This window comes from Rhineura floridana, chromosome 9, assembly GCF_030035675.1.
Source record: "Rhineura floridana isolate rRhiFlo1 chromosome 9, rRhiFlo1.hap2, whole genome shotgun sequence".
NCBI classification, from domain to species: domain Eukaryota; kingdom Metazoa; phylum Chordata; class Lepidosauria; order Squamata; family Rhineuridae; genus Rhineura; species Rhineura floridana.
Genome location: NC_084488.1, coordinates 111,638,971 through 111,659,778, shown reverse-complemented (window position 1 = coordinate 111,659,778; position 20,808 = coordinate 111,638,971). Strand labels below are relative to the sequence as shown.

General features: G+C 44.8%; 1 protein-coding gene across 5 annotated transcripts in view; it reads left to right on the top strand.

Annotated features, from left to right (window-relative positions):
* Window positions 1-20,808, top strand: part of FRAS1 (Fraser extracellular matrix complex subunit 1) — a 416,443-nt gene that overhangs the window by 332,798 nt on the left and 62,837 nt on the right. For all 5 annotated transcript variants that reach the window (XM_061583287.1, XM_061583284.1, XM_061583285.1 and 2 more), the window contains 10 exons: window positions 47-186; window positions 1,700-1,862; window positions 9,625-9,757; window positions 10,524-10,714; window positions 11,142-11,295; window positions 12,987-13,250; window positions 14,836-15,024; window positions 17,939-18,058; window positions 18,445-18,624; window positions 20,249-20,373. In XM_061583287.1, the coding sequence (XP_061439271.1) occupies window positions 47-186; window positions 1,700-1,862; window positions 9,625-9,757; window positions 10,524-10,714; window positions 11,142-11,295; window positions 12,987-13,250; window positions 14,836-15,024; window positions 17,939-18,058; window positions 18,445-18,624; window positions 20,249-20,373 (1,659 nt within the window). The remainder of the gene's footprint in view (window positions 1-46; window positions 187-1,699; window positions 1,863-9,624; window positions 9,758-10,523; window positions 10,715-11,141; window positions 11,296-12,986; window positions 13,251-14,835; window positions 15,025-17,938; window positions 18,059-18,444; window positions 18,625-20,248; window positions 20,374-20,808) is intronic.

Here is a 20,808-nt window from a genome sequence, read left to right as displayed (position 1 = left end):
AACACCCAAGTTAACTCCTGATCTTTTGTCTCACTTCTTTCCTTAGGATAATAATTCTCCTGATTCCAAAATAAGGGTTCAGTTAATTTCTCTTCCCATGTATGGTACTCTTGTGCGGATAATACCTGGACAACATTCTGAGGTCTACAATTTCACAATGGAGGACATCAACAATCAAAGAATCAGGTAATCCTGGGGAATTTTAGAAAGTTCTTCCAAGGACCTGCAGCCCTCCATTCTCTTTCTGAAACCCACAGTGCCACCTACAGGGAAAGACAGAAGCTTTACATCAAAAATGGTACTTTTATAGCCTATCACAGAGAATGCCCAGTGCGCTAGTATCTATCTTTTGGTATTCGGTGGGCTGAATTACTACCACAAATGAGCACCTCACAAACAAACATTTATAAAATGTACATTCCCTGCACAAATATGAAAGATGGAACAAGAACAGAAAAGGACAGCAAAAAAAAAATTCTTTTGGATGGAGAAACGTCTTCTGTTAAGAAAGCATTAAGTTGTTGGGGCCTTTTAGGCTTAGAAAAAAGATAATTGAGAATGAAAATAGTTTATGAAATTATTCACTTAAGTGCCAATCCTAAAATAGACAGGGTAGAGGAGGTGTCAGGAGACTTCAGATCCTTTCTCTGAACACCACCTCAAAGATTGTATTATACATAATTTAGCATCGGAGACTATTTTTTTTCCCAGAGAGTTGAAGACAGGGGCCCATTCAGACCTAATAACCATGAATGAACCTGGATGAGCCTTGGGCTCATGTGCTTTCCCCTTCTTTTCATGCAGCTGTGAGGATGTGATCAAAAGCTTTGACTGTTACTTTTAAACATAGTTTCCCATTATATCTGAACTCTACAAATCTGTGTCTTGTTCAACTACAGTTTCAAAATATATCAGGCTCTGAAATGACAGTTTGATCTTGTATTGATCTAAGAAGCCACAGTTTAAACAGATTAGTTTTCAGATATAATGGGGAACTGTGGTTTGTTTAAAAGCAGAAGTGAAAGCTTCCAGTTTCCTCCATTTGGCCATGCAAGAGGAGGAGAAATGGGTGCACACAGCCCAAGGTCTGTACAGTTTTACCCACCTAGTGGGAAACTGGCTTCCTGTTATATCTGAAATGGGTCAGTGTGAAAAAGAGTTTTTTTGTTTATGTTTTGTACAGCATCTTATTTTTCACAACTAGTAAACAAGTTTCAACGCCTATCTCAGTACTACATACAGCCACATCACAATTTTGGTTCATCATAATAGGATCATATTAAGTATAACCATGGCTTTGTAGGATCCAAGTGTATAAAGTACAGATGGGGAACCAGTGGCCCTCCAGATCTTGCTGGACTGCAACTATCATCCCTGACCACTGGCCATGCTGGCTGGGGCTGATGAGAGTTGCAGTCCAACAACATCTGGAGGACCACATGTCCCCTCTTTTGATTTAGTCTATTATTTCTGGCTCCTCTAGGGTTTTTGACTATTGTTTTCCCAGCTGATATGTCTCAACCCAGTAACCTGAAAGCACAAGTGATTTCTCCCATGCCTCCTGAGCAGATAAGATGATGAAGAATATTAAATAGTTCCTTTGCAACACGTAAAAAGGTTCTGAAGCACAAAATATGAAAGCCTTTCATCTGGCTGCCACTGTGACTGTGAGTCAACTGCTCTCACCTTTCCTGCACAGATATTTCACAGAGTTTGAGACCCTTGATGAGCCAGTCACAGACATTTTCCATTTTGCCGTTTTTGACATGGATGACAACCAGCTTGACAATCAGATGTTCACCATCACAATTATGGCTGTCCAGAGCAAGCCTCCACTCGTCACTTTTGTTGACCATATTGTGGTACGTAAATAGCTGGGGGGAGGTTGTTCAGAGTTGTTAAGAGGAACATGCTTGACACAGGTTGCTGAATGGACTATAAATACCCTCCATTTTAAATTTTCAATGGTGCTTGGAATAAAAAGACACCAAAAGTTATTTTTTAATCTGTTAGGAAGTGCATATGGGAAGCTGTCTTATACTGGGTCAGAGTACTTGTCCATCTAGCCTAGTATTGTCTATTCTGACTGCCAGTGGCTGTCCAGGCTGTCGGGAAGAAAGGTCTTTCTCTCATGGGTGGATATTGCAGCTCCCCCTACAGCCCAGAAACAGGAAACGCCTCGGCAGGCATTTGTGCTCCTCTCTTGCTGAGGCTCAGTTTCGTTTCCTGCCTCAGCTCAGAGAACATCTTATGTAGTTTTCTCTATTCTCCTCACTGAGGACTATTTCTTTTCCATGTTTTCCTATACTATGTTCATTGTTCCCTGTGCTTTTCTTTCCTCCCCTTGTATTTTCTGGTTGTTAATTAAAAAGAAGAAGAAGATAACTTTCCCCTTTTGCAATTCTCCCTTCCTTATTGACAGATGAGGGACTTACCTTTCTCTCAAAAAGGCTTTACCTTCTCTTCTCTTTCATTTCCATTCCTTTCCTTAAAAAAAAAAAAGAGCCTGTCAGATTTATTTCATATACCTTTCTTTTCTTAACACTTGTCAGATTTGCTACGCATTTTCTGCCTTTTCCTCGTCATCACAGTGGAGGAAATCAACGCTAAAGGCAACAATCAAGGAAAAACATGCAGAAAAATCTGGGCAGCACTCGGCCATAGCTGTATTGAGTTCCCAGTCCCCGCATCTTCCCGCTATTTTACAGCGAAAGCTGTCTGTGCTTACTAATGACCCTGATGAGGGAACTTCATCAGGCTCTTGCTTTAGAAGCTGTCCTGGACTGGAAGCATTCCCAGGTAGGGAGTCCATGAAGGTGGTCTGATCACATGTGGGGTTAAGGGAAGTAGCAAGCGGAGAGGCAGCGCCTGCCATTATGAGACTGAAGGTGGCAATGGGTTCCATTTTGGGTAGCGGGGTGATGATGCCTGCCATTTTGGATCAAGACAGGATGACGATGCCCGTAATGGCAGTGCGAAGGGGAGCGGCAGCCCCCATTGATTTAGAAGGCAGCAGACTGGCACCATCTGTTTCTATGCAGCCTATACCACCCGCTGCCTCATGTGTTGCTGCCCTGCCAGAGGCACAGTGAATGCAATATCCTGACTCGCCTTATCTTTCCCCTAATGACGCTACACATTTCGAGCTGCTGTCTTTGGATAAAGAAGGAGCAGGGGCTTTACTGCGGAGCCGGCAAAATCAAGTTGTGGAGCAGCGAAATGTGATGGGGACGGATGGGTTGCAGAGTACTGCCCCCCCTTTCTGCCTCAGAGCAGCAGCATTTGCCAGTGGTTCCGTTGCAACAGCAACCGCCCCACGTACTATGGTCTGATCTTTTTTCCCTCATGGTTCTCCAACAACTGAGGGAGGCTATGATTGGGAATTTGGCTAACAAATTAACAAGAGGAGGAGCATCAAAGCGTTCTTTGCCTCCCTCACAGGGTGCTGCGGATTTGGACCTCCCACACTTAAAGAGACACTCAAGGGGGCAGCAGGAGGACAATTTGTCTTCCCCTAGCCCTTTCACAGTCGCTAGAGGGCATAGTTCAGTATTAGGACCTAGGCAGCGTCTGCCTGCTGAGTGTGATTCACAGCCTGAGGCTGAGGGGGACAGTGTGTTAGAAGAAGGAAGATGGAGCGATGGTTCCGGCACAGATGAGTTAGTGTCAACAAGGCTATTCATGGATGTTTACTTTCCTCCTTTGTTTGGCAAAGTGATAGCTGCTCTAGATCTCCCACATAGCAGCAGCAGCAGCAATAGGAGCCAGTCTCCAAAAGTGCTCTAGTGTTACCAGTCCCTAAAACATCAAGTAGATGTATTCCATTACCAGCACCATTTAAAGCCATAATGAAATCAGAGTGGGATTCTCCACTCCAGTGCAAGAAAAGTATTAACATCACAAATAAGTTTTATGTTCTATGTCATGGAACAACTCGGGACTCCAGCAGTGGATGGCCCGATCTCAGCTCTGCTCTCCTGTGCTCTTCTGCCCTGGGATGGAGATGTGCAACTGAAAGACACAAATGAGTGAAAGTCAGATACAGCCTTTAAACATTCTCATGATGCTAATGCCCTGTCAATTTGGGCTTCTGTGGCAGCTTCAGTTTTTGCTAGGGCGGCACTGCTGTGGGTCGAAGACCTGCTAGATAACACTGATCAGGACCCAGCTAGGGTTAGGAAAACTCTGCTAAAGGTTTCCAGATCCTTGACATTTATAGCGGACGCAACTATGGACTCCACTCAATTTTCATGCAGGGCTATGGGAGCGGCGACGGTCGCTCATAGGCACCTTTGGTTGAACCAGTGGGAGATGGATGCTTCTTCACGTGCAAATCTGGCTTCGGTCCCTTTTTCTGGTTCAAAGTTGTTTGGCGAGACAGCACTGAAGGATGTTCTGGTGGAGACGAAGGACAAAAAGAAGATTATGCCATTGCAAAGACGGGAAGATAGATGCCCATACAGGTACCCCTTCACCACTTTTCAGTCCTATCAGTCCTTTTGCGGCTCCAGCCTTGCGGGTCGCAGTAGTGACTTCAGAAGTGGCCATCCCTCTTGGAACAGATTGCGATTCCAGCAAAAGCCTCAACAAGTCACTTTCCCCAGGAATTCTTATGGCCAAGGGAGAAAGGGACGCCAGAACCAGCAGGTTTCAGACTCGGTGCAGCTCCCGCCAGTAGGGGGAGGACTTAGCTAGTTCTCCCATCGCTGGCAGGGTACCACTCAGGACAAGTGGGTGCTGAAGATTGTCAACGAGGGACACAAGAAAGAGCTGTCGGAGTATCCACCTGCCAGGTTTCCAGTTCCACAGTGAAGCAACAAGCGGTCTCAAGTGAGAGTCACCACTTGTTAGACATCTCTGCAATCGAGGAAGTTCCTTCTGGTGAATTTTTCTCAGGGCTCTACTCAGTCTTATTCTTGGTGGGGAAGGACGGAACATGGTGCGTGGTACTTGACCTCAAATTCCTCAACTGTTTTGTTACTCAGCGGACATTCAGGATGGAGACCCTAACATCCATAAGGGAGGCCCTTCAGCCCCACAACATTCTAGCATCAGTGGACTTGAAAGAAGCCTACCTACATATTCCCATTTTTCCAGCACACCGGCGACTGCTTTGTTTTTATTACGACGGAGGCCATTATCAATTCAAAGCCCTACCTTTCGGCCTCACATCCGCACCAAGAGTCTTCACCAAAGTGATGGTGGCATTAGTGGCCAGGCTTCGGATGCAAGCCTTGCATATACATTTATCTGGACCATCTCCTGATTTGATCCAAGTCTCTCCATCAGGCTCAGGAGGATCTCCAGATCATGTTGGCTCACCTAAAGGACCATGGCTTCTTAGTGAGCACTCTAAAAAGCCAGCTCAGCCCATCACAGCAGCTACAGCACTTGGGTGCATGGCTGGACACTGTTCACCAGTCCATCTCTCTCTCACCAGAAAGGATCCACAAAATCATGACCATGGCGACTTCATTGGCTCAGGGAACGTTGACAGACATGATGAAGCTGGCAAAGTTGTTGGGTATGATGGCCTCCACGATAGAAATTACCCCATGGGCTCGTTTGCCCATTGCAATGGCTGCTCCTCTGGTACCAGGACAACATTGTGCACTGCAGGCACCGGTATGTTCTTATTACCTGACAGGTCAAGAATTCCCTTCTATGGTGGGCATCAACAGCATGTCTGCAAAGGGGCGTCCCTCTACGGCAGCCTTTCCTAACCAGTGTGCCTCCAGATGTTGTTGGACCACAATTCCCATCTTTCCTGACCATTGGCAATGCTGGCTGAGGCTGATGGGAGTTGTGGTCCAACAACATCTGGAGGCACACTGGTTGGGAAAGGCTGCTCTACGGGATCCATCTCGTTCCCTCATTATTACTCTGCCACTTTGCCCACTCTCTCAACTACCCGAATGTGCTGATTCGCACCGACAACTGGAGCCCACTTGAACAAACAAAGGGGCACTCTGTCGATGGCTCTCCACACAGAAGCGATGGACATGCTTTCATGGGCAGAGCAGCACCTCTCCTCAATCAGAGCGGAATACATCCAGGGTCACTTGAATGTAACAGCAGACTGGTTGAGTCGTCAGCAACTGTTTCCGGGGAATGGGCTCTCAACAGAAATGTGTTCAATTCTCTCCAGGCAAGATTCGACACATTCAGAATAGACCTGCTTCTGAGGAAAACCATCAGAAGCAACGCTTCTTCTCTCGCTACCTGAGTCAGAGGGCAGAACAACTGGATGCTCTGGCAGGTACCTGACCAAAGGGCCTGCATTATGCTTTTCCTCCAACACCTCTTTTGCCCAGGGTGCTCAAAAAGATTTGAACAGAGAAGGCCCAAGTTGTGCTGATAGCTCCCTATCGGCCACAATGTTCATGGTTTTCGGATATCATCCAGCTGACCACGTCGCCACCATTCCATCTCCCATCGCACCCAGACCTGCTTCATCAGGGGCCTCTGCTCCATCCAGACACCCAGTGGCTTCAGCTGACCTCCTGGAAATTGAGCGCCAGCAACTGATAAGCTTGGGAATTCCTTCAGAGGTAGTGATGACCATCTTAGCGGCCAGACGTCTGTCGACCATTCGTAGTTACAAGGCGAAGTTGACTTTTTTTGCTTGTGGTGCAATAAAAAAGGGGTCAACCCCAAATAGGCTAGGGTGCCTGAAGTGCTGTTATTCCTTCAAGACGGTCTTCAGAAGGGCATACATCCTAACACTTTGAAGAGACAAGTGTCAGCCTTGTCATCTATTTTTCAAGGATAGGCATCCGATTCTCTGGCTGCACATCTGTTAATAAAGCGATTCCTCCGGGGAGCTATAGTTATCAGGCCTCCATTTCACTATTGCTTTCCCACATGGAGTTTGCATTCTAACTGCCCTGCAGAAGCCCCCCTTTGAGCCACTGAGTACAGTCTCTAAGGATTCTATCGTTTAAAACAGTTTTCTTGGTGGCCATTACATTGGCACCGAGGGTGTCAGAGTTGCAAGCTCTATCAGTAGGAAAACACCTTTGTACCTTTTATAAAGGCAGAGTGGTGCCACGCACTAACCCAACCTTTGTTCCTAAGGTAAACACGACTTTTCATAGACGGCAGGAGTTAATCTTGCCTTCTTTCTGTCCTCACCCTTCTCACCCCAGAGAGAAGGCATGGCACTCTTTAGACGTCAGGCGTGCGCTAAAGGTGTATATTAACACAACTGAACCTTTCAGGTGATCTGACTCACTGTTTGTGTCTTTTCATCCTGCCACTATGGGAAAGCGAGTGTCTTCTGCAACTTTAGCTCGTTGGATTAAGGCTTGCATCTCATTAGCATATGAGGCCCTTCACTTACCTTCACCTTTACATATTACAGCTCACTCCACCAGGTCAACGGACACATCAGCAGCCTTTTCCACGAATGCTCCACTAGTAGATATCTGTAGAGCAGCGACCTGGTTCATTCCTAATACTTTAACGATACACTACCAAATTGACCTTTATGCATTGGCGGAGACTTCATTTGGCCACAGGGTTCTACAACAAGTCCTGCCTGCCTCTGGCCCACCCTAGGTCTGCAGCTTTAGTACGTCCCACTTGGAGACCTCTATCATCCTTGAGAGAAGGGACAGTTTGTTCTTACTGTAAACTGTGTTTCTTCATGGATGACAAGAGGTCTCCAAGGCCGACCCTTTCAGTTTTCTGGTGGAGGGGACAAAGTCATTGAGTGCCATGACTTTTTCTGTCTGGTTCGTTGTTGGTTGGTTGGCCATGTTACTAACGTGCTTAGTTACTATCAAGTTTGTATGTTCTATGCTTTCATATCCTGAGGCTGACTTCCGGAGTTTTCCAAGAAATGAAACTGAGCTTCAGCAAGAGGGGAGGATCACAAATGTCTGCTGAGGCGTTTTTTGTCTCTGGGCTGTAGGGGGAGCTGCAATACCTACTTGGAGACCTCTTGTCATCCATGAAGAAACACCGTTTATGATAAGAACAAACCGTCCCTTCCCATCACTTGTTACCCAATCCTTTTAACTAGAGATGTCAGGGACTGAACCAGGGACCTTCTTCATACAAACCAAGGACTTTCTACTTTTGAGCAACAGTTCCTCTCCAAATGCCCTGTAATAATATAACAGCCTAGACGGCATAGCCAATGTGATGTCCTCCAGATGTTGACTACAACTCCCATAAGCCCCATCCAATATGGCCAATGCTCAGGGATAATGGGAGTTGTAGTCCAGCATCGTTTGGAGGGTACCACCTTGGCTACCCCAGCCTAGAACATAGGAAGCTGCAGTTTGCTGAATCAAACCATTATTCTGTCTAGCTCAGTATTGTCTACACTGGCTGGCAGTGGCTCTCTAGGGTTTGAGATGGGACATTCCCAGCCCTAGAGATTGAGATAGAGATGTCGGGGATTGAACACGGGACCTTCTGCTTGCCAAGGCAGATGTTCTGCCACTAAGCTATGGCCCTTCGTCAAACCATCTCTAAGGCCACTTGTGACCACTGTCTAGGAATTGCCAGCCTTCTCCCCTCCCTTGCTCTTCCTCTCAGGGAGGACCATAAGGATACAGCCTCTCCATGAGAGTATAGGAAATGCCATTTCCTCTCACCCAGCCCATCCAGAGGCTCCAACAGGGAAAAGGTTCTCCCACTCTCACCACTCTCCCTCTCTACACAGGGGTACATAGAGAGGACAGTACAACTCTTTGGACTAGAACCTGCTCTAGATCTCAATTCTTGCCAACACGCTGCTTTTGTTTCCCCCCAGGGGAAAAAAAAAAGACCTCCACCTCTCTTTAGGGCTTCTCTAGTCCTAACCCCCCCACAGGTCATCAGGTTCAGAGGAGGGCAACGAGGATTATCAGGAGACTGGAGACAAAGAAGACTGGGCATGTTTGGCCTTGACAAGAGAAGACTGAGGGGAGATATGATAGCACTCTTCAGTACTTGAAAGGTTGCCACACAGAGGAGGGCCAGGATCGCTTCTTGATTATCCCAGATTGCAGGACATGGAATAATGGGCTGAAGTTGCAGGAAGCCAGATTTCAACTGAACAACAGGAAAAACTTCCTGACTGTTGGAGCCATACGACAATGGAACCAATTCCCTAGGGAGGTGGTGGGCTCTTCAACACTGGAGGCATTCAAGAGGCAGCTAGACAGGCACCTGTCGGTTATGCTTTAATTTGGATTCCTGTATTGAGCAGCGGGTTGGACTCAGTGGCCTTATAGGCCCCTTCCAATTCTATGATTCTATGAAATATGGGTTGGAAACCCCATGTGTCTCCTGTTATGATTAGTTTGGCTGGGGCCATACAAATTGGACCAGCTGGATAAGCTTAAAAGTATAAGTTGCCATTTTCTCTGTTGATCCCTTGGTCAATTGCGTGAAGACAGATGGCTGAAGTTGAAGCATGTAAAACCTGTAGCTGCCTTCCATCCTTATGCATCCTGATTCATTCTGAGCTGATGGTGAAGAGGGGAGACCTTTCTGTTTCAGCTCCCTTTCCCCACATTGTTAAAATTTCCATGGAAATAGTAGCTGTTTAGTCAAGGGTGGAACAGCAGTGGATCAGCTACAACATTGCTGAAGCAAATGTCAAATTAATTTTTGCTTTTGTGTTTTCAGGTGGATGAGGGAGGGCGGGTACCACTTAGAGCTCACCACACTCTTGCCATTGACTCTGATCTTGCCCAAGAAGGCCTGATGGTGAAAATCACATCTTTCCCAAAATATGGGTACATTGAAAACACCAAGACAGGTAAGATAGGAACCCAATAAGAGGAGAGTGGGGAGGGGGTAGATTCTTTGGATTGCTCATTAAGAACACCCTGAATTTCTAGGCTGCTAATTCCCAAGCCACAAGAAAACTGCTAGTGTGCCATCAAAATAAATTAATTAAAGAGTGAAGAGTGTCTCCTGTGAAACCCAAAGTACCCACTGGCAGGTAAGGCTGCCCTCTTTGTCTCTGTATGATTCACTGATCTGGCCTTGCCTACTTCCAGTCAGCCTCTGCTGGGAGTGGGTTGTTCTGGCACATCTTTACACTGGGCTGGTTCAGACATAACGCTAAACCATATTTTAGTGTTTCAAGAATGAGCCACAGCAAGTGTTGGATTTGCATGCTCTCCCTTCCTTCTCTGGTGTAATCATAAGGAGGACTTTTGAAACTTTAAAAGTAGTTTAAAAAAGTGGTTCAAAGTACTTTAAAAATAGTACTTTTTTCTTGACTTGCAGGAAATCAGTCAGTCAGTTTATTCTAAAAATGTGTGGGAGGGATTTGTATTGCCACCATTACTTTTATGTATGTCCTTGAACATTTTTCTGAAACTCAAGAACTTCTTTATACAAATCAATTTAAGCTGGAGGATTCTTTGCCATAGAGTGTTGTGAAGGCTGCTAGGCTTAATTTAAATGTCCTTTAAGCAAAAATAGGAGGAAGCATTTATCTGCTCTTTTTGCTGGACAGCGTAGTACTATTTTTAAAAATAAAATATTGCTTCATATTGACAATGCTATGTTTGCAGGTAGGCGATTTGGTGCTGGATACACTGCAAGCTCAGATCTGTCATTCTCGATTCAAGATGTGGTAGAAAACCATATTTATTACTTCCAAAGTGTCCACGAAAGTATTGAACCGTCAACGGATACCTTTAGCTTTTATGTCAGTGATGGCTTCAGCCAATCAGAAACTAGCAGTATCAACATCACCATTAAGGTGAGTTCACTTGTTGGGTTTCACTCATAAAACATAATGAGTTTAGAGAGAATGTATATACTATGCATTAGGAATCTGCAACCTCTCTTTTGATTAGTATTGCCTGCATGAATATATGAAATCCCATGAATATTAATGGAAAATTAATTCAAATTGTTGGTTAGTTTTGTGCTATTTCTGGTATCTTACGGTTTTAGAAGCTTAGAATTAAGGTACTATTCAAATTTATCCCACAAACCTGAACTCCTGAGTTGCAGATTCAAATTTAAGCTGTTTGAGTTTTTTTACATTTACAAAACCAGTTTTGTACCAGATGATGCAGCTTCTAATTGCATTTCCTACCCCCCCTCCCCAATTTTCTCTGTGGCATATCCCACTTCATTACATGAGTGTACTTTCTGTCATGATTGTTTTCATGTTAATATAGCGTCTGAATGATGAGCCCCCGGGAATGGAGGTGGAGCCCATCAAAGTGCAGGAAAGCAAAGGGGTAGTGATCAGAAATTCCTCCTTCAGGATGAAAGACCTGGACACTCCTGACCACCAGCTGGTCTTTGTAGTAACCAAGAAACCCACTCGTGGTAAGACACATGCTTTTGATACTGCTGAGTTAGTGCACTTGAGATACTTTTAGGATCTTTGCCTACCGACAGCTCTCTACAGCAAGCAAACTCTCTCTGATAATGGTAGCACTTGGAGTCATCCAATTAAGCTGAATGGTGGAAGATTCAGGACAGACAAAAGGAAGTAAATTTGCTCCCACATGATATAGCGATGGCCACCAACGTGGATGGCTTCAAGAGAGGATTAGAAAAATTCATGGAGGATCAAGCTGTCAGCGGTTACTAGCCACAGTGGCTATGTTCTACCTCCGCTGTTGAAGGCAGCATGCCTCTGAATACCAGATGATGGGGAAGCCCAAGTACGAAGTGTGCTGATGCACTTGTGTCCTGTAGCCGTTTGTTTGGCTACTGTGAGAACAGAATGCTGGGTAAGATTGGCTTTTGGTCTGATCCAGCAGGGCTGTTCTTTTAAACTCCCAATATCTTGGCTTTAGAGTCTCACTTTAATTTGAGTTGCCAAACCCCAAACTGAGCAGAGAGACATTTCAGTGTTTTCAAAAGACGCTTAAGCTCAGACTTCAGCAAATCGGGAAAGAATAATTTCTTATCTGCTAAGTATAATTCTGTACCTGCCTTCAGGATCCAAGGCAGACATAGCAACACTTACATGGATGAGTTTCATCCTAAAGATCATGTGTACTCAGGATGGACCCAATGAGATCAGTGGACTTAAGTTGATTGATTTCAGTGGGTCTACTCTGAGTATGATTAATGTTGAGTATTACCCCATGAATATAAGGATTACTGTGTTTCATGAATTTTTACGTATACAAAAGGGAGTTTACTCAAAATCAACACAGTACAGAAAAAGGCAAAATCTAAGTCTAAAAAGGGAAAAAGTTAACAAACAGAACTAACAGCTGTTAAAGACAAGAGGCAGAGTTTCTTTAGTGGGCCTTTTAGTCTAGTTTTCCAATTCAAGAGGCCGGTTAGAAGCTTACAAGGAGAGCACGATAGTGGGCAGCTGCTCCCTTATATTTGCCCCTGACATCTGGTGATCAGAGGTACGCTACCTGTGAGGATGGAGACTCCACTTTTGAGTTTTGTGGCTTTTCAGTAGACCTATCTTCTATAATTTACCTATTCATTATTATTTTGTTTATAAACTAAACACACACAGTGGAAACATAGTACACACACACACACACACCAAGGTTAAAAATACAGATTTAATAACTGAAAAGCCCATACCACAAGTTATTTAAAAGGCCTGGGTAAACAGAAAGATCTTCACCTGACACCAAAAGGAGACCACAAAGCTGGTGCTGACTAAGCCTCCTGGGAAGGCTGGGTCACTACCAAGAAGGTCCTCCTCAGCGGTTGCCTGCCTCACTTCGTTCAGCACATGGAACAGGGCCTCCAAAGAGCATCTTAAGGTTCAGGTAGGTTTTTCAGGTGGCCTTTCAGGTAACCCATTCCCAAACCATTTAAAACTAGCTCTCTTAATTGCACCCAGAAATCCTTCTGAAAGGATATCCAGGCTGGTGACTGTTGCCTCATCTTGTCATAATAGATTCTGTAGGTTAGGTAAACATTGTGTGAAGAATGAGTACAGTGGTAGGAAATAAAAGTGAGACGTTGGAAAGTGGGAAGGATATGGTCTGTGAGATAGGCAGGACCTAACTCATTTGTGTTCTGTTTATTCTCAGGTTATCTCCGCAAGAGACAGTCTCACTTGGATCCCCTGGAGAATGGACAACCACTGTCAGAGGGCTCGACCTTCACCTACCAGGATGTCGTGGATGAACTGATTGTTTATACACCGGACAGTCCCAGTGCCCAGTCTGATGAGTTCAGATTCTCACTTTCTGATGGTCTCTTCACACAGAATGGGAAGGTGGAGTTTGCCATTGAGCTGGCAAGGATGGTTCCGCCCAAATTAGTTGTGAACAGGGGCTTGCAACTTTCTGCTGGTAAGGAGTAAACACCAACCATACTTTTTGTGAGAATGGTAGATGTGCTGAGAGCAAGCAATCAGAGCATAACCCTCTCTACAAAAACTCTTCTCTCTCTCTCTCTCTCTCTCTCTCTCTCCTCTCTCTGTCTCTGTCTCTCGGTATATAATGCATTCTGTGTATGAAGAAAAACCAATCTCACTGTAAGTATATCTACACTACAAGCATATTATGGTTTTATATCATTTTAACAGTGATAGCTTCCTCATAGATTCAAATGGGAATTGTAGTCTGGTGAGGTGCTGAGATATTCTTGGAGTTCCTTTTTTGCTCATTGTCACAGAGCTACAATTTTCAAGGTCCCCTTAGGAAGAGGGAACAATTATTCAAACAGTTTTAAGCCTGCAGCGTGTCCATGCATTGTTCCTATAATGCCTTGTGCAAGATTTTCTCTGAAGTGTAACTAGTCTCCACCTGACTGTCCCATACTCTGTTCTTCTATATTATTTATCTGCGCCCCCTGCTAAGTTTCACCATAGCTTAAACTGTACATTTTCTTGACAAAGACAACATAAATTATGTATTCAGTTCAACATCAACTGTTATCATTTCAGTGCCATTGACCCTATAGTGAGTAAAGCAAACTGTCCCAAGGAGGGACAGAGAGAACAAAGCTTAGTAGTAAAACAAATGCTTTCTATGCAGAAGGTCCCAGGTGCAATCCTCAGCATCTCCAACCAAATAGATCCAGACTGAAAACCTGGGAGACCCAAGAGAGCCACTGCCAGTCAATGTAGATGGTCTAACCAATGGTCTAACTCTGTATATGACAGCTTCATATGGTTCAATGGCTGTGTTATAATATTGTGATAAGCCATGGTTTATCTTGATGGGAACAAGCCTAGCCTCTCCCTCTGGACTCATGTGCACCTTTCCCCTGGTGCAGGCATGAGAAGTTGGTGCGTTTGATCCCATATTTGATTAACCACAGGTTGCTATGTTGTCCAGGCCTGAGGGCAAACTGTGGTTAATCTTAACTGTGGACTGTTTGAAACACGTCAACTTCAAGCCATGGTTTACAGAGCGGACATGTTTTAACAAACCATAGTTAAGATTAACCACAATTTAGGTTTTGGATGTATTGCTAAACTGTGATTAATTGAAATCAGAAGCAAAAGTTGGAGGGGATAGGGTGGGGGAGTGTATGAGACCTGGGAGAAGATTAGGCTCCCATCACAATATATCATGGCTTCTTGTAATGTCCAAACACAACCAATGTAAATTTCAGTAGAGGAAGAAGAGATAAGGAAGAGGCGGGCAAAAAACAATAAGCATGAGCATATGCAATTAGCACGTAACTGTCTTTAGACTTTTAATAAACATTTACAAATATTAGTTTCCCTTCCCATTTCTAGCCTTTCATTTAAGTTACCCTCCTGCCCCATCTAAAATAACAATCTTGCTTATCTGAACTTGTGAATTATTAGAACATTTGTGGGTGTTCTCCCTGCCTATTTAGGACACACTGCAACCCTATCCATTATTTTCAGAATTGGTCTGTAAGAAGGAATAGCAGGCATTTTGACTTTCTTTTACTGTTTAGGCTCCGTGGCAGTCATTACAGACCAGCATATTAAAGCCACAGATGCTGACTCGGATGACCTGACTATCAGATACATAATGAAAAAGGATCCCATCCTCGGAGTACTGCGTATACATAGAAGAGATTCCCTGGTTCAGATCTCTGTGAAGGGACCGGTGAAAAGTTTCACACAGGCTGATATAAATAAAGGTGGGCACTTCTGGTTCTGGTGTCTAAAACAGATTCTGGAATTTTAAGCCCAGTTCCACAGCAGAGTTCTGTAGCATATGTGTGTGCAAGTTTTTCTCACATTCTTGGATTGATGCTTTAATTCAAATCTGGAGAGTCAGTTTAAAAAGATGTAGGGCCTGTTAATCTGCAGGGAGACTCACTAAAGTCTTGGTGGCTTCCTGGAGGGCTGGAAGAGCCAATTTCAATCAGAAAAGGGCAGGCAGGCAGGATACTTCTATTGATATATGAGGTCAGGGATCAAGTTCCACAAGCATAGTATTAAGCAGTTCAGGGCAAGAGCTGGAAACTGACCTGGAAGTGTTTCTAGGTAGCCAGGGTCAGCCAGAACCAGGGATGGAATCCTTTCCTTTTTTTACGTTTCGTTTTAACGATCTGATTCCTTTTTCCTCCATATCTCATTTTTCTGATCTCCTCCAATATATATGTCTTTGCTTTGCAGAGAATTATTGATATTATAATCACTATTTATTCATGAGTCTCCGCTGGTATCAGTATTTATTCTAAACTGTAATTATTGCCTGTTTACAATCCTTTTCACGTGCACTGCAGAGCAGATTAAGGCAGATAATCAAGTCAGTGTCTTCCTCACTGCTGCTTACAATCAACACCTTATTCCCTCCTGATGCTTTCTGACTGTCAGTTACAATCAACTTATTGACATCAGTGAAAGGGAATATACATTTGAAGAGCTCACATAGAAAGTAGATCAATAAATGTATCACTCACATGATCAATGATTTCAAAGTGAATTTTAAAAAAATCAGAAAAAAGGAATGAATCGGAAACCAGGCACAGAGAGTTTCTGTTTCAGCATTCTCTCCGCAAAGATACAGAATATCAGAAATAATAATTAATCCAATGGCAACACCAATTACTGCAGAACCAGAGCCCATCGCTAGCCAGAACCTAGGGATAGAGAGTTGTAGATGAGCAGAGCTTAGCAATGTAGCTAAAAGGGGGGAGGTAATTCAGTAGATCAAGTCATTCTGAGGCAAGGATATGGTGTACTGTTAAGGCAGCCTTTCCCAACCAGTGTGCCTCCAGATGTTGTTGGACCACAACTCCCATCAGCCTCAGCCAGCATTGCCAATGGTCAGGAAAGATGGGGATTGTGGTCCAACAACATCTGGAGGCACACTGGTTGGGAAAGGCTGCATTAAGGGAAATGATTACATACAGCAACATTGCTGGTTAAAGCCTGGAAGTCTTTACAGTAGCCTATTATATGTGGTTCTCAGTGCTTGAGTTACAGGGGAGGAAGATGGTGCCCAGCCCCCTTACTACTTGTGAAAGCTGTAGAGGGCCATGATTAGACTAAAATTGAAGGGACTCAGGAGGTATGACATAGAGATTTCATTATGCTCCCCCCCAGCACCTTTTCTCCCATAATCCAAGCATTGGGGGTTCTTACGTATGGATTGTATCCCTTGTATAGATGCTATGTTATCCCACATTTCCAGGTACCTGGAAGGTCAGCACAGGTTTGTGCACAGGTGCCTTGTGACTTGAATGCTCCTCTGTTGTTTTAATCTTCCATAGAGAAAACTAGCATGCCAGTGAGAATTTATATCCTACGTTCTCTTAAAACTCTTTTTTGTATGAGTTATTGTTTTTTTGTATGGGGGAACATTCAGTCGTATGAGCCCCCACTTGCAATCTAAAATGCTATACCCCAGCTGTGGGTTTACCATCTACAGTGCGGTCCAAACCCAAGATGCGCCGGGATGAGCAAGTTTGGAATAGGTGGATTGCAGCCTGTCCTGGCTGAGCCAGGACTTAGCTGGAGCAACACTGGTGAAAGTCCCCCAAAAAGGGTGTGGTGGGAAAAGGGGAGACTTATTCCTATTCCAAACCTCTTTCAGCTCAGTCACGTGACCTGGCAACGCAATGGAACTTACACCAGCAAAAAGGGTAGTGCAAGTCAAATTCTATTTTAAAGACTTGTCTTCCCTCTGCCAGGCTTAGGCCAGCAACAGCCCTGCTCCTGAACAAAGTTTGGAATAGGGGTAACTTACACCAGCTTAATTTAAGCCAGTGTAAGGGTAGAAACAGACTCATTGTTCTGCTGATTCCAGTTAATCTCCACCGCTCTTTTCTGAAAACGGGGGCACACGACGCTAGTCAAACCCCGCCTCTTTTTACTGTAAAACCTGGTGGGATCAGCTTCAGTGCATTTGTATTACAGTAGGGCCTCGCTTTTTGGCGTTCTGTTAATACTGCGCCAGTGGGGTGATCAGCTGGAGGGGGGGCTGGAGCTCCCCACACTCTAGCTGATTGCACCCGAGGAGGGAAAGATCAACTGCAGCTCACTACATCCAATCCTCTTCTGGCGCGATCAGACTCCCACTTATCCTTATCCTCCTCGGGGGCGGTCAGACTCGCGCACTCCAGCTGATCATTCTGGAGGAGGGAAAGATCAGCTGTAGCTCACTACAGCCGACCTTCTCCTCTTCTGGCACGATCAGACTCCCGCTGGAGCTGATCACGCCTGAGGAGAGAAAGATCTGATCTTCTCCTCCTTTGGTGCAATCAGCGGGTTAGGTTCCAGACCCCCGCACTACAGCTGATCTGCTTTTCGGTGGTTTTTGCTTTCCGGTGGGGGTCTGGAACCTAACCTGCCGTATGAGTGGACCCTACTGTATTATGATTCTGCTTCAAAGAGATTTTGCAACTGATCAACAGATCGACCTGTTCCCCCTCCAGGTGTGCGTGTGCGGTAGTTTGGTATCGGCAACTAGTGTGCTCACAGCCTAAGTTCTGCCAGCTTACTATACTTAGGATTGCTCTGTTAGTCCCAGACTTTAAAAATGCAGTAATGCAAGCTAGTTCTAGGTATTATACTCACTCTTTTCCTTTTGCCTTATCTCCACAGGGCAGGTGGAGTACAGCCACGAGAAGGGGGAGCCAGGTGGGACATTTGCTTTCATTTTTGACGTGGCAGATGCAGAAGGAAACAAAATGGTGGACCAGGCATTTGCACTTAGCATAATAGGTAAGGCCAGGGATCCTGCTACAAGCCATTGTTTTCTTTGTCAAGAATGGCTTTTGTTAACTGGAAACAAGGAAATCAAGGAGAAGGCTTGAGCCAAGGAACTTGGTTTAGGCAGAGGGGAAAGGACTGTCAGTGATGAAGAGGACCAGGCGGGGGCTATAATTGATTAAAGTTTTGCATTTTACTTAAGAACTGTTGTTTTTTAAGCACAATGCACATTTTTGCAAACTTAACTGATAGCCAGTTGATTATATGCCTTTTAGTATATCTAAGACTTCTTTACCCAGGTGGCAGCCCAGTTTAGAATGTGTGCATGTGAGAGACAAGAGAACAGCTTAGGAGGGAAAGGAAGCTGTTTATTTTATCGTTTTGCCTCTTTCTCCCAGAGGATCGGTTGCCTCCATCCATCATTGTCAACACAGGACTGACCCTGGACGAGAACTCAGTGAAGAAGATCACCACGCTTGAGTTGTCGGCCGTGGATCAGGACAGCGAGCCAAGTGACCTCCTGTACAGGATTACGAAGCAGCCCCAGCTGGGACATCTGGAGCACTCTGCGTCGCCAGGTTTGCAAACATTTACTGGCTTTTGGGAGCGAAATCAAGACAAGTGCTCCATGGAGACTTGCTTAATTGGGTGCTTTTAAGTCGGGGATGGGAAATTTTTTAGGGCAAGGGTGGAAACAACCATTGACCAATGGGAAAAGTCAGTCAGGGGTGGGAGCAGCATCCAATGTTGGATGGAGCCAGAATCAAAATTTGGTAGAGTTTGTGACATTGCAGAATTGCATAGCTGTTTCTCTTTGTGCCACACCATCCCTTCTCTATATTTCTCACAAGCACATCCACACACAGACAAAGGGAGAGAGCTGAAAATGAATGGTTTCCAGAGGGAAAGGGTGCTCTTTGGATTTTCTGCCTGAGACACTTACATGTTCTGGGCTATGTCCTGAATGATAAATGAATTTTATGCTCAAGAAATACAAATGTAACTACACTGCATTCTTCTTTTAAATTATCTCAAGGCTGTTATCCTAGAAGAGGGACTTTTCAAAAGCAAGATTTGAGGGTTTGGGGGCAGAGGTAGATTGAAAGAGGGTGTTCTCATATATTTTGGAGGCTAGCACCATGAGACGAGAAATTGTTTTGTGTAAAAGTAAGAGCAGACCTTGAAATCGGGGCCAGCTCATGGACTTCTGATGCCACAGAGCATTTCTTGCAGTCCAAGAGCCCCTAAGAGGTATCAGTCAAATCTTTATTTACAGTCAACTGACCACAAATACAGAACATAATATTAGATGTTATGAAATAAAAGACGACATAGTAACACAAACTACAACCAACAGCATACTAGATTGTAAAAACAACTCAATTAGTTTAATTACCATTAACAATCATACGGGGTCTGGGCAAAATGGCCAAAAAAAAAAAATCTTCCCTAAGAGGTGTTTGGATCCCGGTGTCTTTTTTTCTTAGGACCCCAGTCTGTCTGATGCTTCTCAGAGGCTCATCCCTGCCCGTTCCTCTCCAGTCCTTCCCAAGCCTCAGATACGGGGTTTACTGTCATCCACTCCCTTCTCTTGGCACTTGGTTCAGGAGCAGGGCTGCGAAGTTTTCTCCTTCTCAGCTGCTTCCTCCCCTCACTCTTGCAAACAATGCAAGTCCCTGAGAATTTCTCTGCTTCTCACACAACAGCCAGGCATTGGGGAGGGGGGATTTGCCATGTTCCCCTCTCCAGGGCAACCAAGCCGCAGCTTCTGCCTGCACCTGGGTAGGTGCTAGTCGGCAAGCCAGTTTGGCCATACCACTGAGAGACCCAGGGCTGTGGTCCACCCCTGAGCCCTCTCTTCAATCAGGTGATTGTGGTATAGCCTTTTTTTTTTAAAGGCTACTAAGTCTGATGGCTATGTTCTACCCCCATGGTTGGAGGCAGCATGCTTCCGAATACCAGTTTTTGGAAACCTCAGGAGGAGAGAGTGCTCTTGCACTCAGGTCCTGTTTCGGGCTTCCCATCAGCATCTGGTTGGCCACTGTAAGAACAGGGTGCTGGACTAGATGGGCCTCTGGCCTGATCCAGCAGGCTCTTCTTGTGTTCTTATGTTCTGTTCTTATGTATGTTTCCAGTCCATGTGATTGAGAAGGCATCTACTTGCTGCTGTTTCATTTCCCCTGCTATTTTTTGCCACTCTAGGCAGGAGGATTAGTTCCTTCAGACAGGCAGACCTGGTCTCCCGTAGCATACAGTACATCCATACCAGTGAGGCTGAGAAGCATTTAGACACGTTTGCCTTCTCCATTTCTGATGGCACGCATGAGGTGAGTGGATTTCCTTTCACTCTTGAGAAAGGTCACTTCTAGACAACTTGTTCGTAGAGGATTCATCCTGATTCGTTAGCGGGGAGGTTAGACAACATTGCATCAAGCAATTGTTTATCCTTACTTCCCAGTGCATTTTCCCACAACTTCTTACTGCAAAAAGTTTGATTGTGGGGGGGAGTTATGCAACAGCGCCAAATCCACTTCAATTGGAGTGGAGAGGGCCTTCTCAGTGGTGGCCCCCAAATTATGGAATGATCTCTTTGACGAGGTGTGCCTGGCGCCAACACTGTTATCTTTTCGGCACCAGGTCAAGACTTTCCTCTTCTCCTAGGCATTTTAGCATGCGTTTTTAAATTGCTTTTAATTGTTTTTAAATTGTGGTTTTAAATTGTTTTTAAAATTTGTATATTTGTTTTTATTGTTTTTAATTGC